The sequence below is a fragment of the Haliotis asinina genome, chromosome 2 (assembly GCF_037392515.1).
Source record: "Haliotis asinina isolate JCU_RB_2024 chromosome 2, JCU_Hal_asi_v2, whole genome shotgun sequence".
Taxonomy (NCBI): Eukaryota; Metazoa; Mollusca; class Gastropoda; order Lepetellida; family Haliotidae; genus Haliotis; species Haliotis asinina.
The window spans coordinates 85,659,714-85,676,005 of record NC_090281.1 but is presented as its reverse complement, the minus strand read 5'-3'; the positions used below and the strand labels follow the sequence as shown (position 1 = coordinate 85,676,005).

At 36.2% G+C, this 16,292-nt stretch overlaps 1 protein-coding gene across 3 annotated transcripts in view; it reads left to right on the top strand.

Annotated features, from left to right (window-relative positions):
- The first annotated feature begins 2,987 nt into the window (after positions 1-2,987).
- The window catches only part of LOC137274491 (H(+)/Cl(-) exchange transporter 3-like), a 64,812-nt gene continuing 51,507 nt past the window's right edge, over positions 2,988-16,292 (top strand). For 2 of the 3 annotated variants that reach the window (XM_067807702.1, XM_067807701.1), the window contains exons 1-2: positions 2,988-3,149; positions 13,800-14,064. In XM_067807702.1, the coding sequence (XP_067663803.1) occupies positions 13,848-14,064 (217 nt within the window). In that variant the 5' untranslated portion in view covers positions 2,988-3,149; positions 13,800-13,847. The remainder of the gene's footprint in view (positions 3,150-13,799; positions 14,065-16,292) is intronic. The other variant, XM_067807700.1, reaches the window with a different exon arrangement.

The window sequence follows — 16,292 nt, the reverse complement described above, 5'->3', positions numbered from 1 at the left end:
GTGCGTGAAAAATCATCAACAGATTAGCTGTCAAACATAATTTCTCTGAACAGCAAAGAGAATCCTATGGTATAAAACTCCTGTATCATATCGACGCCTCGTCTGTCTGTCCGTCCGAAATCATTTTGTTTCTGGAGCATAACTTAAAAACCGTTCAATATTTTTAGACCAAACTTGATAGATATAATAATCGGAACTTATGGTTGTGCATTTTGCAATTTACAGCATTTTTAAAAATTTATTTATTTATTTATTTATTTATTTATTTATTTATTTATTTATTTATTTATTTATTTATTTATTTATTTATTTATTTATTTATGTTTCTGCAAAACTTGGTAGATATATCAGTCAGGTGCCTTCTGCTATTTACAGATTTTTGTGATTTATCATTTTCCCAGTTTCCATGGAAACGATTCGGACTTAGTCTCAAAATGGAGGGATGGGCTTTGTTTCCGGAGCACAACTCAACAACTTCTTAATGTCTGTCAGCGAAACTTGGTAGATATGTGTGGCAGACCCCAACGTGGTGTCTTATGCTATTTGCAGATTTTTGTGATTTATCACTTTTCAAGTTTCCATGGAAACGAATCTGACTTAATCTCAAAATGGATGGATGAGCTTCGTTTCCGGAGCACACCTCGAAAACCATTTTGTACCTTTCAATAGATCTTGGCAAATATCTCTTGGGGAGATATGTCATCTTCTGATGACCCTTGTTAATTTGAACGACGTTTCGATAGAGCTACTAACACCGTTATCAAGCAAGTATCAATAACAGATACCGTGTATATCTATAGAAACCTCGTCGTTGTTCATCACACCAACTTCTAAATGCCACTCAAAGAAGATATAACTTCTCTCTTAACTTTTCTAATTCCTAAAACCAGTTCGAAAACAAGATATGTTGTCCATTTAGTAATATATATACTCTGCACTGGCTATTGTGTGTCTGGAAGCAAAGTGTTCATGTGGATTCCGTTCTGATGTTATCAAGCAAGCGACCACCACGCTACAGGTTGACCTACCCACACGTACACAGAACGATGAACGCGCACAATACACCAATTCCTGTTTCATAAAAAGCCAGGGCTAACACTGGGTGTCGGGTAGCGGCGTGTCACAGATCAACAGCTGAAGATAGCTTAAATGTGGCAACAACTATATCCAATCCTGTAGATACACATGTTGTGAATGAGCAGTAGAAACATTTCTATCTTGGTTGGATACGAGAAGCCTTCATTGCCTGTATATATACATTCATAGTGGGTGCAGAGACAAACATGGCTGAATAATGGGTTTCTTCGAGAAGGTAGGGAGCGTGAACTGTATGTACAAAATCAGTTATTTCTCTGTAATTTAGCGAAATATTCAAAATTAATAAATGTGTTAATATGAGGGAGTTTTTATTAACGATAGTGAGCCATTAACCCTCAAATCCTTATTCTCGCACAGCCTATCCACAGGCTATAGCTGTATCTTAAGATGTGTCGGTGTACCCTGACACTGAGTGGTTGCCCTCCTGATCCTTATTCTGGTTGTCTCGTTTATTTTTTGTATGAAGCCGCAAACTGAATGCCAGATATATGAAAATCAGTTCTAAGCTTTAGATTTTTAAGGCGTGTCGTCTTCAGATAGAAATACTAGAGCTGAAGTAAAAGTTTAACTGAACAACATAAAAAACTGGAAATATTAAATGCTTATCGCCTTTTGTGTACTTAGAATTTCCACACAAATGAGACTGAAGTACGTTGGAAGGTGTGCACAGATCTTTATGACCATTGGCTTGAATTATTTGCACGGAAGCGGATTGAAACTAAATCACGCATTCACTTTCACTTTGTCGGAATAAGAAAAAACCCTGGTCAAATAATAAGTTCGTCCACCTCACATGATGTGTGAAATATTTGTTATCTTATTTATGATTTCATATTTCTTTTAATGACAAAAAGACAATACGTTATTAAATCAAACAAAACTAGTCAATTATGTAAAGTATTATCCTACATTTCAGCTGAATTGTTTGCTGTGCTGCAAGCCCTCATCGCGTGACAAGCGACGCAAGACCCGTCCTCTATCTGTATACGCTTCCACAAAACCTACAGTGAAAACCCAAAACCGGAGAAACGGCACCAACGACAGACTTAGCGTTCTCAGCATCACGTCATCGGAACTTGACGTCGCCTGCTAGTCTGACGATCATTCAGGATGGGCTACACTAACTGCATAAACATTTAGTGTAGTATGTTTTGCTCATGTAAAAGTGCTTTGAATTTTACGAGCGTGTATAGTAAAATATCCACACCAAAGCAAGAAACATAAAAATAACAAATAAGAATAGAATGCCAAGAGCCATAAAATTTTGAGGTGATTGTTTGATTGATTGATTGATTGGTTGATTGGTTGGTTGGTTGGTTGCAAACCGAAGACCAAGGTCGGATTCCCTTCACTTCTGGTGTCCCCCGTCGTGATATGGTTGGATTATTGCATAAAGCGACGTAAAACTAAACTCAATCACTGATGACGGACCTGTTTTGTGTTCAGTCTCGCAAACATCGTTGTTGCTGACTTTACTGTATTTTGTAATCAACAACACCTCTTCACGATCGCCCAGTCTATAGCTGTGTGTACATATAGTCTGAAAGGCAGAAAAGCGATAATGCTTTCGTGTATTTCTTGCACACGCAATGACTCTACAGTTAAAAAATGATAACTGCTAACAAGAGCTTTCTATATTTAATTCAGACTCATGGGAATATCTAGTCATATTACCTTATTAGGTGTAATCGGCATTATTGTTTGTAATAACCACCCACCCCACCCCATCTACTCCCGTTTGTACAAAGTCATCACTGTCATCGTTGTTCTGCGATGATATTAACATAAATAACAACATATAATTTAGCAAGTGCGTTGTGACAACGTGAAGCGCCGGTAAAAGATGACCTACTTTATAAGGGGAATAACTCATAATGTGTTTGAACCCGGAAGTCATCGAGAAGCAACCCCCGTAGGTCACGAGACTATTATTTTGGTGGTGTTCTCAAGATTTTTACGCTGTTCGTGCTATTCGTTTCTGTAAAACCGGTTCTTTGTCCTTCACCGAACCTGCGTTACTGATTGTAACTAACAAGATCGATCCTTTCCTGGTAAGTGTACGTGTAGGTAGTGTAAACAAAACGACCAAGTCATGCTCCACCATTCATTGGAACAGAAATATGAGCACCTCTTCTGTCATATAGTGTAGTCTGCTTTCTTCAATATTGCCAGTCATATTTCATAAAAGTGGAACGTAAAAGCAATAAATACCCCTTTTCTAGCAAAAAGTAGCTCAAGACACTCATTAAATTTTATAAGTACTCTCATAATTAGCCAAGTAAATTTCGCCATCGTTGAACAGGATGAATGGTTGGTTCAAACATGCCTGAGGTTGATCTTTCGACATTTCAAGGTTTTCTTATGAATCATTCGGAATTACTATTTTATTCAGATGGTGGTAAAATGGTATTAACATTTAGGATGTTTGCTTGTGAGATGCTGAGTCATACTGAATTCACTTCAGCACATATTAATACTCAACATGTACCTTAACATACTTAATATATTGTAACTTATGTAAAGCTGGGTTGACATGCTGATTTGAATATTATTTTGTAAATTCTCTTCCCATTTTACTAAAGCTATTCATTCCGTTTCAAATATATCAGATGCATAATTATACATGTTATCAGAGACTATGGTTTATGGTCTCTGTTTTTATCCTCAAACCAACCCATAAGCTGTCCCTTTAACTGACTGAATAGATACATTGTTCAAATAATTGACATTTTGCTGCACACTGACATTAACAGCTTCATGCTCATAAGTATAAGGATATATTTACCTGACCCTTATCAGATAATCTACGTATAACTTATGACACAATAAGATCTCCTGGTGATTAAAGCACATCACTGTACTTAAAGATAGTGTTGTTAGTGTTATTAAATTGACTTTCACATTTTGACTTAATAAACTTCGGAATGAATTTAAGTAAATAAAACTGATTTATTCTTTTTCAAAAGAAAACAAGATGGCTTCTGACAAAATGTTATGGATGTCAACTTCTTCTTTATTGTTTCACAATGTTTCTGGGCTATTCCTTGCCCCTACATCAGGTGGATGCTAACTAACAGTTAAACAGGATATATATACAGGATATATATACTTGTAATGTACATGAAGCCAGAGTGATGATTTTACGCATGTATGTACAATTAAAACATAGCAGATGAAAAGAGAATTAAAATATACACAACCTGGTATGGTGTTGTTACAAATACAATGAAATTAAGCAATAGAAGCCAGTGTATTTGTTTGGTGTACAATAGTGGGGAGATGATAGTATACAAAAGCTAGGATAAGATACTAAGGGTGGGATGATGCTGTAACAGTGGATTAGCCGGTGATTGGTGAAGCCTTGCGTCTAATTGATTTCCCAGGCATTGGGTAGGTAAATACCTTGGTCTCTGTTCATTTGTGGGGCTAATCTCTTGATGTTGATAGCTTCTGAAAGTCTGCGTCATTGCCAATCATGGATGTTCAATGCAATGATGGTTGTTGCTTGCCAGTCAATGGACTGTGACGGATTGTTCACAATATGTTCAGAAAGGGCTGACTTTAGATCTGATTTTTCTACTGAAGTTCTGTGTTCTTTCAGCCTAATGTCAGCGGGGCGAGATGTCTCTCCTACATATCTGCTGCCAGGGTCACACATAAGCTTGTGGATGCAGCCCCTGGCCTTGTGAGTGGTCTTGGTTGGTGTGCATCTGTCATTGGCCTTCAGAATGGTCTTCAGTGTTTTGTCAGACCTGAATGTCACATACATACCGGCAGTTTTCTTGAGCAGTCGACTGATGTGGTGGCTAGTCTGACCTTGGTAGGGAATGTTAATTGTAACTGGGGATGGTTCAGATTTTGGTTGGCGTTCTTCTTACTGTTGCAGGGTTGATCATATGATTCTGTCTACAAGTTGTTTGGTATAGCCTTTGAGGATGATGAATAAAGTTCTTAGATGGTCTATTTCAGTTTGGAGATGGTCAGAATTGCAGATAGATTTGGCTTGTCTGGTCAGGGTGGAGACAACTGCATGTTTGATCTGGAGGTGACGGTTATAGAGGTAGTGAATATACTGGTCGGTGTGGGTGGGTTTTCTGTAGACGGAGAAGGTAATGTTGTTGGGGGAGTTCCGCAAGGCTACATCTAGGAACAGTAGTTTTTGTTGGTCTTCTATTTCCATCGTGAACTGGATGCGCAGGTGCTGCTTGTTGAGATGGTCAAGGAGGATGGCAGGGTCATGGTCGGGATCTAGGATGGTGAAGATGTCATCCACCTTTCAGTACCAGCAGAGTGGTTGGAAAGGGCATGTAGCCAGGGCTGTCTCTTCGAAGCTGGTCACAAAGATCTCGGTGATTAGGGGTGACAGAGGTGAACCCATGGGGAGCCCATGGATTTGCTGGTAGATGTTGTCTTGCCAGGTGAAGTAGGATGTCTAAAAGCAGCTAGAAACTAATTTGACAATGCTGTCTACCGTGAGTCTTGTGTCCATGCTACTGATACAAGAGCAGGAACAGCAGCATAAGAAGACCCTAAAAGCCCTACATGAGATAATGAAATAAGTGACTCTACATTCAACAAAACAGAATCCCATCAATCCCAACCTCCCTGTGCACGTGCAACTGTCAAAATACACAAAAATCCTGTAAAAACCAGAATACTTGTATGCTCTCGTGGCTCTGTATTCTACGACACTGCTCAGTTCCTCTCAAACTTATTATCAGGTTTAGGCAAAGAAGGTAAATCCTTCATCAGTGACTGCTACGTTTGTGAAGAAACTCTCAGACTCTCACATAACTGGCACAGTGGTTAGCTTTGACGTTGTAGACCTGTTCACCATCACTCCACATGATGAAGCCCTCCACATCCTCTGTGCCAAACTTGACTCTTGTATCAGTAGCCTGGACACAAGACTCACAGTAGACAGCATTGACTGGCAAGCAACAACCATCGAACATCCATGATTAGCAATGACGCAGACTTTCAGAAGCTATCAACATCAAGAGATTAGCCCCACAGATGAACAGAGACCAAGGTATTTACCTACCCAATGCCTGGGAAATCAATTAAACGCAAGGCTTCACCAATCACCGGCTAATCCACTGTTACAGCATCATCCAACCCTTAGTATCTTATCCTAGCTTTTGTATATGGTTAGACTATCACCCCCCCACCATTGTACACCAATCAAATACATAGACTTCTGTTGCTTAATTCCATTGTAACAACACCATACCAGGTTGTGCATATTTTAATTCTCTTTTTATCTGCTATGTTTTAATTGTATGTACATGCGTAAAATCATCACTCTGACTTCATGTACATTACAAGTATATATATCCTGTATATATATCCAGTTTAACTGTTAGTTAGCATCCACCTGATGTAGGGGCAAGGAATAGCCCAGAAACATTGTGAAACAATAGAAGAAGTTGACATCCATAACATATTGTCGTATATTAGACTACCGACTTCTAGATGCCTCTGAAGAACCTCAAGGTGGCTTCCACGTGTCCTCATGACAAATAATTTCTGGATTCAATATTTGGTTCTCAAAATGTTAGAACGATTATAAAGGAAGTCGCCAGTACTAGATAATGAACTTACGACACCAAAAGATCTTGTGACAATTTTCAAAGCACATCACCGTACTTATAGATGATGTTGTTAGTGTATTTTATATAAGCTTTTCCCAATTCAAAATGGATTTAAGTAAATTCCTTTCCTAAAGAAAACAAAGGAGCTTCCATATATCCATGTGATAAATAATTTCTGGATTCACTATTTGTTTATCAAAATATTAGAACATAACTAAAAGAAGTCCCCAGAAATCATGAGAAACTGAAACTTTGTTCAGACATGACATACTGTAATGACTCTTTGTGTTTTATCAGTCATGTGTCATTTTGTTTTGAGCTATTTTGATGTTGAAATAGTCATTAAATTGAAGTAGACTCAGGCGTTCGTTGGCAATATTGATAAAATCATGACAAGATGTAAATATATTGAAGCGTACATTTTGTAACATATGGTAGTTTGTTCTATAGAAATGTATAACAATATGGTGTTCATAGTATTCGCAGGTAAAGTGAGCATGTTTGGTTTATTTTTGTGGAAAATGCATAATGAATACACTTTATTCAAGTACAGGTACAAGGGTATTGCTATTTCATTACTGTCTTCCCTGAGAGCCATCTTGCTCTTGACAGAGGACCCATGAAGGTCTGGGGTAGAACAGGCCTTCAGCAACCCATGCTTGCCATAAAAGGCGACTATGCTTATTTCAATAGGTGACTAGCAGGATTAGCAGCCTGCCACATATCATTAACCTGTTGGATGGTATGAGGTATAAATATATACTGAGTCAGTGGGCAGGGTATATCAGTGGCATAGAAAGAAACATATGCAGTGGTGTATTAAGATCCATGATTATTATAAGAGGTTGTTATCATCATCAATTAGGTGGCCAGGTTGATATACACAATAACGTACCACTGATATTCAAATTGCCGCTGTCTCTTGCAAATATTCATGTTCGTTATTATTTTGTGTTATATTGGCCACTCACTAAGTTATTTATATTTACATAACATTTATCATGACTGTAGCTGTGTATATTACTATGATATAGCACATAGTCAAATAGAATCTTCATGTCACATTGTTTTCTGTTGATTTCACAACAGCTAATAAGGCTAATATTGAAATGGTTCAGATGAAATGGTTACAGTGTGCCTTGGCTGCACGACTTAAATCATACAAGTAATGCTATAGTGTTGTATATAATGGAAAATGGGATAAATTTAACCAACTTAAATCATTCAAACATATTATTGCCCCATCAAACCGTTTATCTGAGGCACTTTCAGCTTATCATGAGTGTGGCCATTTTGAAAGCCAGTGTGCATAGAAGAAAATTTATTTTGGATGATGACAGTTTATGTGTCCAGGACAAAAGAAGCTGAACTATTCGTTCAGTTTTGATAATGTGCAGGAAATCCTTCTGTAAAATGTACAGTTTTGCAACAATATTGACTTATTTGTCAAATAATAAATTAAAATGATGTAAGGGTTCTGATGTTGTTACTAATGTTAGTTTAATCAGATCATCAAAAGGTATGGGCACATATTTTCACAGTGGCACGTCTAAAATATTTATCTGGTGGACTATGGCACCTTTTAAAAAATTCCTGGTATTTTTGTTTTCTCACATGACTCCATGGAACTTATTTGATGTTCGGTATTTGGGTTGGGTTGGGTTGGGTTGGGTTGGGTTTGTGGTGTTTCGGCATTCTCTTCGCATACAGTTGTCATCTTTTTTCGCAATTTTTTTCATGTTAATGAATTGAGCATAATGTGTCTGTAGTAAATGACATGGAGATAGATCAGGGTCAGAATAAATTTCCAGTAACCATAGTAACCTTGTTAGTCGTTAGCTACAATGTTCATAGAAATCTACAATGTGTGGATCTTAGTGTTGCTTACATGTGATATTGCATATTATGTGTCATAATGGTGTGCACAGTCTATAAATCAGAGGTTTGGCCCAGAACCATTTATTTGCTGCCAATTATCATTTATTACTTTCTTATGACTTACATTACTTACATTCACTAAAGTAGCAAGTCTTGAGTCCTTAAATTTTTTTAAGTATATTGCAGTAAGAAATTGTCAGTAGTGTGTAATTTATTTACCCTCTTGTGTATAGTTAAATTGATAATTAACATGGTGATATGGGTATTGTTACATATAATTACATATTGCTTTGGTGTCTTGCATTGTCTTGGAGCCAATCCCAAGTTATGAGGTATGTAACACTCAATTGTGTGTTGTAGTATTGCCTTATTGATTCATCTCAATAACTGTCCCGTCACACCCCCACCTCCCTGTGTCACTCCATGTTCAGCAACCAGTGCATGAGTTTCTGCAACTTTTGCACTTTAGTGATAGATGTGTTCTAAGATTGTTGTAGCCTTGTATCAGACATGTATTCTTGTAAAGATATGTTGTAGTCCTGTGTAGTGTGTTGATGTTCTCTCTAAATAAGTTGTTGTATATTATCAACCTCTTTGTGATTAACTGTTGTCTGTGTTCATGTTTCTTGTGGTTGTTCAGCTCTGAAAAACATGTTTACTTAATCATTAATTACAAGAAGTTATATTTGTCGAAAATTTGAAGCATTTAACAGCATTAAAAATGTTAGTGTAAGTGATTATATTGAAAGCCCATTATCTTTTTTTGATAAATTTTGAAAGCTTTGGAGATAAGAGTTGAAATGTCTGTATCAGGAAGCATTCTTTGGAGGAATAATGGGAGACAACTCTGTCTGACTTGACTAACTCCTCTGATTATCTTGCATCTTGCAAGTCCAGGTTTTGTTGAATAGTCTTTCTATGTTCTGATCATTGTTTACAGCTGGCATATTGTAGAGGGACATTGAAAAACCAAAGCAGTTAAAGCATTTACTTGTCAAGCTGCAAGTCTAGTTTTGGTTCACCACATTGTCAAATATATGACGTCCCGTCTTTGATAATAATGCATATTGCTGACAGTAGCATACAATTATGTATATATTCACGATAGTTTTCTTGACAACAATAAAATATAGGAAAACTGTCCTTGTTTGAAGTTGCCAAACTGTTCCCACTAAACTTATTGATAAAGAAAAAGGAAGCAAGTTTTATGATACATTTCGCCAAATTTAATGATTGAACCAAGTACTTTGCTGCTGCAAGTCATTTTGTCCTAGTTGAGTATAGTGTTGCACATGATATTGATCCATTGGAATTTCTGGTTCTTCTGTCATATTGCTGGGTTATTGCTAAGTGTTTCAATATCTGCTTACAGATTTCCTCACAGTGCAATACAAAGTATGCAAAGAAATCTCCAAAAGTCTACTGGAAGAGTTTCGTGTAATCCGTTGTTTGGTTCCATCAGTATAGTTGAACTATTGTTGTTTTTATTCCAAGTTCTTCTAAAACATATGCATTCCTACTGAGCTGATTAGATGTGAGCAAGCGTCTCCTAGATCTCTTTAGTGGATAATGTAGTCAGCTACTAGTTGTTATAGCTTCATATGCTGAATTTCATGTTTTAGTTCTGGATATATTGGTGTTATACACTGGCATCACTGTGTGACAATGACTATTAACTGTTATCACATTGATAGTGATGTACTGATCGGTATGAGATAACTCCTCATGATATCACATTGCAGCAGGAGGAATGTCAGTTATATTGAATAAGTATCCACCATGTAGTGAGAATAAGGATGTTATGTAATGTTCAACATACCATTTTTGTGTTAGTAGTCTGTTCAGCGATCTGTCAGCACTTATCAATGACATCACATAAGTTGATTTCAATTAGACTTTTTGTCAAAACTCACATCTGTGATGTTTATTGATATCAGTAAGTATTTAGTTACTAACTTATCATCTCTTTGATTTATTGTGAAAGCCAGACTTCCATTTATAGTGAAAGCCAGCCCTTTGGTAGTCACATTTAGCTTGAAAACAATGTAAGAATCTACAGCGAAACGTTGCTCAACGTATTAAACAAGAAGTTGTAATCCATAGAGCTGTATGTTTCATTTTTGGTAGTCAACTTGTATGCAGTCAGATCACCGGGCTCCAGATAATAATTTGTTTTCCCAAGTATATTTCACACCTCAAAATTAACACTGAGGAGTAAAATACCAACTGGAAATAAAAAGAGGAGTATTTCACAAGCTGCATGGTTTTATTAATGTTCCTTGCTAACTGAAACAGTTTTCCTTTAAAAAAAACTCAATGATTTTCTATTGGTTAGTCATTCATTCAGGAAATAAAGGACAATGCTTGTTACGCCACTGAGCATTAAATGTTTTCCTACACTTGTTTAAGGCCATCATGCAATCTACAGTAGCCCTAAAGCTGTATTATTAATGCGACTGGGAGTGTTGTGATAGTAACACTGTTTAAGGACTATGTTTTGAACAAATTGTGAACAGAGCGTGGATTAGAAATATTAATGGAGATCAAGCAGAAAAACTCAACAATCTGTGCTTCAATACAGACAACCTACACAATTAGAGATCTTAAGATTGATTTGACCGTTTATGCATATATCTGAATTATCCACGCATAATTTATGCAGATATGCATCTTATCTGGAGCTCTGGGTAATAATGGAAATCTTACTTGCATCAAAGATGTATATTCATGAATATACGTCTTTGCTTGCATGTATTCACAATTTCTCTGTATCAAAGGCTATTAATAGGCTGGTCAAATTTCACCTTTGGTGATACAGGGTTTTACAGATTACATATATAGAAATTATACATCCATTATGAACAAATGTGTAGAATGACTGCAGATTTTGTATACCAATGGATGTATGAGAATATTAACTGTACCCAGTTACATGTAAGAAATATATGGTTCCTGTTATAAAAGTAATTAATGTAGTAATTATAGTACATTATTGTACTGATTATTGTATTGATTACTTTATAGGGAGCTGGGGCGACCCAGTGGTTGAAGTGTTAGCCCATCATACCAAACCCTCGGTTCTATTCCCAGAGTACAGTGTGTGATTGTCATTTCTTGTTTCTTGTTTCCTGTAAGCACTTTGAAATTATAGACAAGATCCTCTGGATCCATTGTATTCTAGGGCAAAGTAAAATACTGGCAGTGCTATCTGGATTAACATTAGATTACAAATTCATAGTAGCTGTGTCTTGTCTTTTTACTTTTTGGATTCGGATTATATGAATTTCAAAGTGAGATAGTTTGAAGGAACCTATTTATCTTGTATATACATTTAAACAGGTTCTAATTCAAACACAACTAGCAGTTTTTAAAGTAGACTCTTGGCTACTTTATATTCCAAATGTTGAACATTGATGATGCTTATATTTCTTGTTCAGCTTTCCCCAACAGTCACCTAAGTTTGTACGTTACATATAGGATGTGTGTTATATTGTTATAGCATGTGTGAAACCCTCCACCATTGCCTTAGTTCTGCATCACAGCATGTATATTCATCACACACATTCACTTGAAAACCGCTTGACGGCGAAATAAAAACAATAGCTCCACAGGAAGTTGCTGGAAAAGAAATCTGAGCTGGAAGTTCTCGATTGTTTGACTTGTGTAGTGGTGGTTGTCAGATACTTTCTGCTTTGTCTTGAAGCAGAAACGTATGTTGATGGTGGGTAGCATTGATGTTGAGAAAAGTTTGTGTTATCAGACAGTTTTGTCATGTTTACATGATGCTCAGATTTTGACAGGGGCAACAGATACATTTTGTTTGTTTGAATGTTTGATAATAAACTTGCAGGCTGCAACTTTGTAGCCATGTAATGGTAGTCAGTAAATAATCAAGTCTGAACCAAACAAATAAGTGGCTTATATCATGATTATCTGTCTGTGAAACTGAGATTTGTTCATGTGGCAACCAAGTAAGTTGGTCTGAACAACTGTCCCTTTAGCTACCTCTAATACCTGTTCTAATGTGGATCTTCACATGCCACAGATATGTCATTATGTTTAGATATACTTTTGACATGTTATACATGTTAAAAGAATCAGTTTAGTATATCACTGAAAGATTAAGATGTCCCTAACATAGAATAGTCTATTCCTTTGTCAAAAGAAACCAGAAGATATTTCACAATGTAGTGAGAAATCAGGTACCGATGTTACCATTGTTATGTTGAGGTACACAATTTACTGATGTTTTACATTTGAACTGGTTGATAAGTTTCAACACCTCAGTGTACTTAGATTTGTATCTGTCTATATGTGCCGTCATGCTGTGCACAGATTGTCACAGAGTCAAGACAGTTTCTTGTCAGGTTTCAAGCATGTCATCAAAAGGACCTAGCACCACAGATTGCATGATGTGATACCCCTTAATCATCACAAATATAATATACTGCTTTGTGAATAATCCTTTGTTCCACTGTTGTCATGTTACATGTAAACTGTTCAAGAGATCTTTTGTGGTGCACCCTCAAGTGCTGTTGTAACTTGCTCATTGGTAAATGTCTTGGAAATCTTGATAAGCTTTCATCACAGATAAAAAATTAACACATGTTGATAATGACGACCTGATTTAATTTAATTCACACCGCAGAAGGAACTGTTTTTGTACTTTGAATTGAAGGGAATGTTTTTTTTCTCTTGTATCACTCTCAGGTTTCAGTGGTGATTCTGATTTCAACTTACATGTAACATTAACGATGATAGTGTAGAGTTACCTCCCCTCCTCTAATAACAGTGATCTATCACCATTTGTCATAATTTTCCTGGTTTTTAATTCAAAAGTGCTTTGAATAATATGTTGTCAAAAAAAATGCATTTTTGTTAATATTCACCAATCTGGTCAGTGACAACAAACGTGTTTTCATTTATGTCTATTTTTAACGTTTTAATATTTTGCAGCTTAGAGATTTGTAAACGGTTTAAAATAGTCTGGCCTACACATGACCAAGGATCCACCATGATGCAAGCCATGGAAGAAAAAATTGAAACCTTTCCAATCTGAAAACTATTGCCTTCATAATTTGAACAAAATCCAACTTTTTTTTCCGACATGAGTATTGTAACCATGGTTTTGTCTTCATAATTTGAATCATGATATTATAAATTAATGTGAAAAAAGGTTTCTTACCATTTTGTATTGTTTGTGTTAATTCTGTTTTGTTTAATTTTCAGTGTTGTTCCTGATGCCCAGTTGGTTGATGCCACTGTGTGCTATTTAGAATGGAGACAGACTCTTTACTTGTAGAGTATATGGATCCTAATGCTGTGACATACAGTGGTGTTAGTACCGTGAGCGGCGGCGGCAACTCCAACGGCGCTGTTGGTCGTCGTCGCCCCTCACCGCACCACAGCAGTGAAGACGAGGAAATGCTTGACATCGCCATGGACGGCAGAGACGGCCAAGGTATCGCCACGGATGGAGTGGATCGGTCCCAAGGTAAGCTCTCACTTCTAGTATTTTTATGATGGTTATTAGATCTAAACCATTAGTCTTTGTTAAATCATTGATTAGGGAGAAATAAATCTAAGGAAAGAAATGTCTCATCATATAGTTCTTACAGAGATCAAAATAGTGGTTAAAAGCACAGTAGATACTGAAATGGCACAGATGAAATGTTCTCAGTGTGCTTGGGTGGCATGACTAAAATTAAGAATAATATATTGATTCATGTAATGGAAAATTCAATACATTTGACATACTCATATGATTCCAAATCTTTATTTAGCACTATGTCAAACTGTTTGTCTGAGGCATTAATCTCACAGCTTTGTGTGGGTGTGGCCATTTTGACTGTCAGCTCCCATAACAGGAAATGGTATGGACGGTAACATAGTTTCTGGGTTAGTTTATTGGACTAGGACAAATGAAGCTGAACTTTTCTTGCATTCTTCATAGTGTTCAGGAAACTTATAGTTTGCAATGATGTTTACTGATTTAAAAGTATTAAACAATAAATTGAATTGACATAATTGTTGTGATGTTTTAAGTTTAATTTGACTTTGACTTTGACTTTTGACTTGGCACCCTTTGAAAAAATTGCATTTATATTGACCAGTCATTTCAGTGGATGTGTTTTCTTGCATGAGTAATGTAGCTGAGTGTAGCAAAGTGTGTGTATCACAGACAAGGGACAGAACTCTAGATGTACTATGTACAGAATCAGCTATGACAGCTTCTTTTGATAAAAATAAATGTTAACTTTAGCTCTATGCTGGGGATATTTTTATGAAAACGGATTAATCACAAGATAATTATGCATGTTTTTGTGATGCAAAAGATATGTGTAAAGTGATGTTTTAGAAAGATAAAGCATATTTTCCTTACGAAATGACATTTTTAACACAGAAATGATTTCAAACGTCAGTATTGTCTCTACGATTTAGATATTTTGAGTGTATTACTGCTATTATTGGCCTATTTGAAAGCGATCGTGTTGTGTATTGATCAACTTGGTAACAACAATGTGTGCCAAGATTAAGTCCAAACATGGTTCCAGGGTGGCCATTGTTGCAGTCCATTGCTGCTAATGGCTGGTGTAAAGTTTGTTAGCACGGTTATGGTTGTTGATTTGAACAGTGTTACAATGACAAATTCCTGCCGGACAGTTTACACAAATTTGTGTTGAAATAATGCACTCACTATGTAAAGGTTATTTTCCGTAATAATTTGTCATGATTGTACTCCATTGGAGTTGAAGATTCAAGGGAGACAACTCATTTTACTATACCAAAAGACCCAGCATAAACAAAAGGAAAATAAGAACTTTGGCTGACTTCATCATATCAACTGGAAACATAGAAAATTACATAAGCTTCAAAGTAAAAAATAAATCTTCCTATTTAATATTTCTTATGACTTTTGACATACAACATGTTCAGAAACGTATTTTTCTCACTGGTACTCATGAAAAATATGCAGAGATTTGTAAATTAAAAACTACAAGAATGAAAAAATTCCTAGATTTGCAAAAATCTCAAACCCAAATGTTTCACAAACTAACAATAGACTAACCTGTTAGTAAACTGAATTAGTAAAGCTGTTAGTAAACTTTTGTATTACCTGAATTAGCGAGCAGTTTGTTTTGAAGTAGTTGTTGAAACCTGAATTAACATTGTCAGCAGTTTTGTAGGTATGGTGTTGTTTAGATTCATAGTTTACTTTTGTACAATCTCAGTGAAGTCAAAATTTCATTTACGGTTCAAAACCCCTCATCATGAACATATGACTAACCCACAGTAAAAGTCACTGCAAATGTTGTGTCTTGCATATCTTGTCAGCCACTGGTATTCAGAGCTGATTCATGTACTGATTTAATGAACATAATCAGGCACTGAAGCAGTACTGAATGGAAAATAATAAAGACTGTACATTATATAATCTGTCATTTCTGAGTGCCATGACATCTACTCCCAAAGGATGTACCATGTAGGGGGTATTTATGTCTAGTATGAGTTGTCTTTTCTTAAGTTTAATATTTACATGTCAACCTGGTTCAGATATAAAGCCTAACTGAATGTTCATAAAACAATGACATTTGATTGGTTTAAGAAAGTACAACATTTTAGGGCAGTCAAGGGTATTTATGGATCCATGGGATATGATTACCCATAGGTTGTTGTCCAGAACTTGTTTTTTTTATATTTTCCTTCCTGTGACAATGCTGA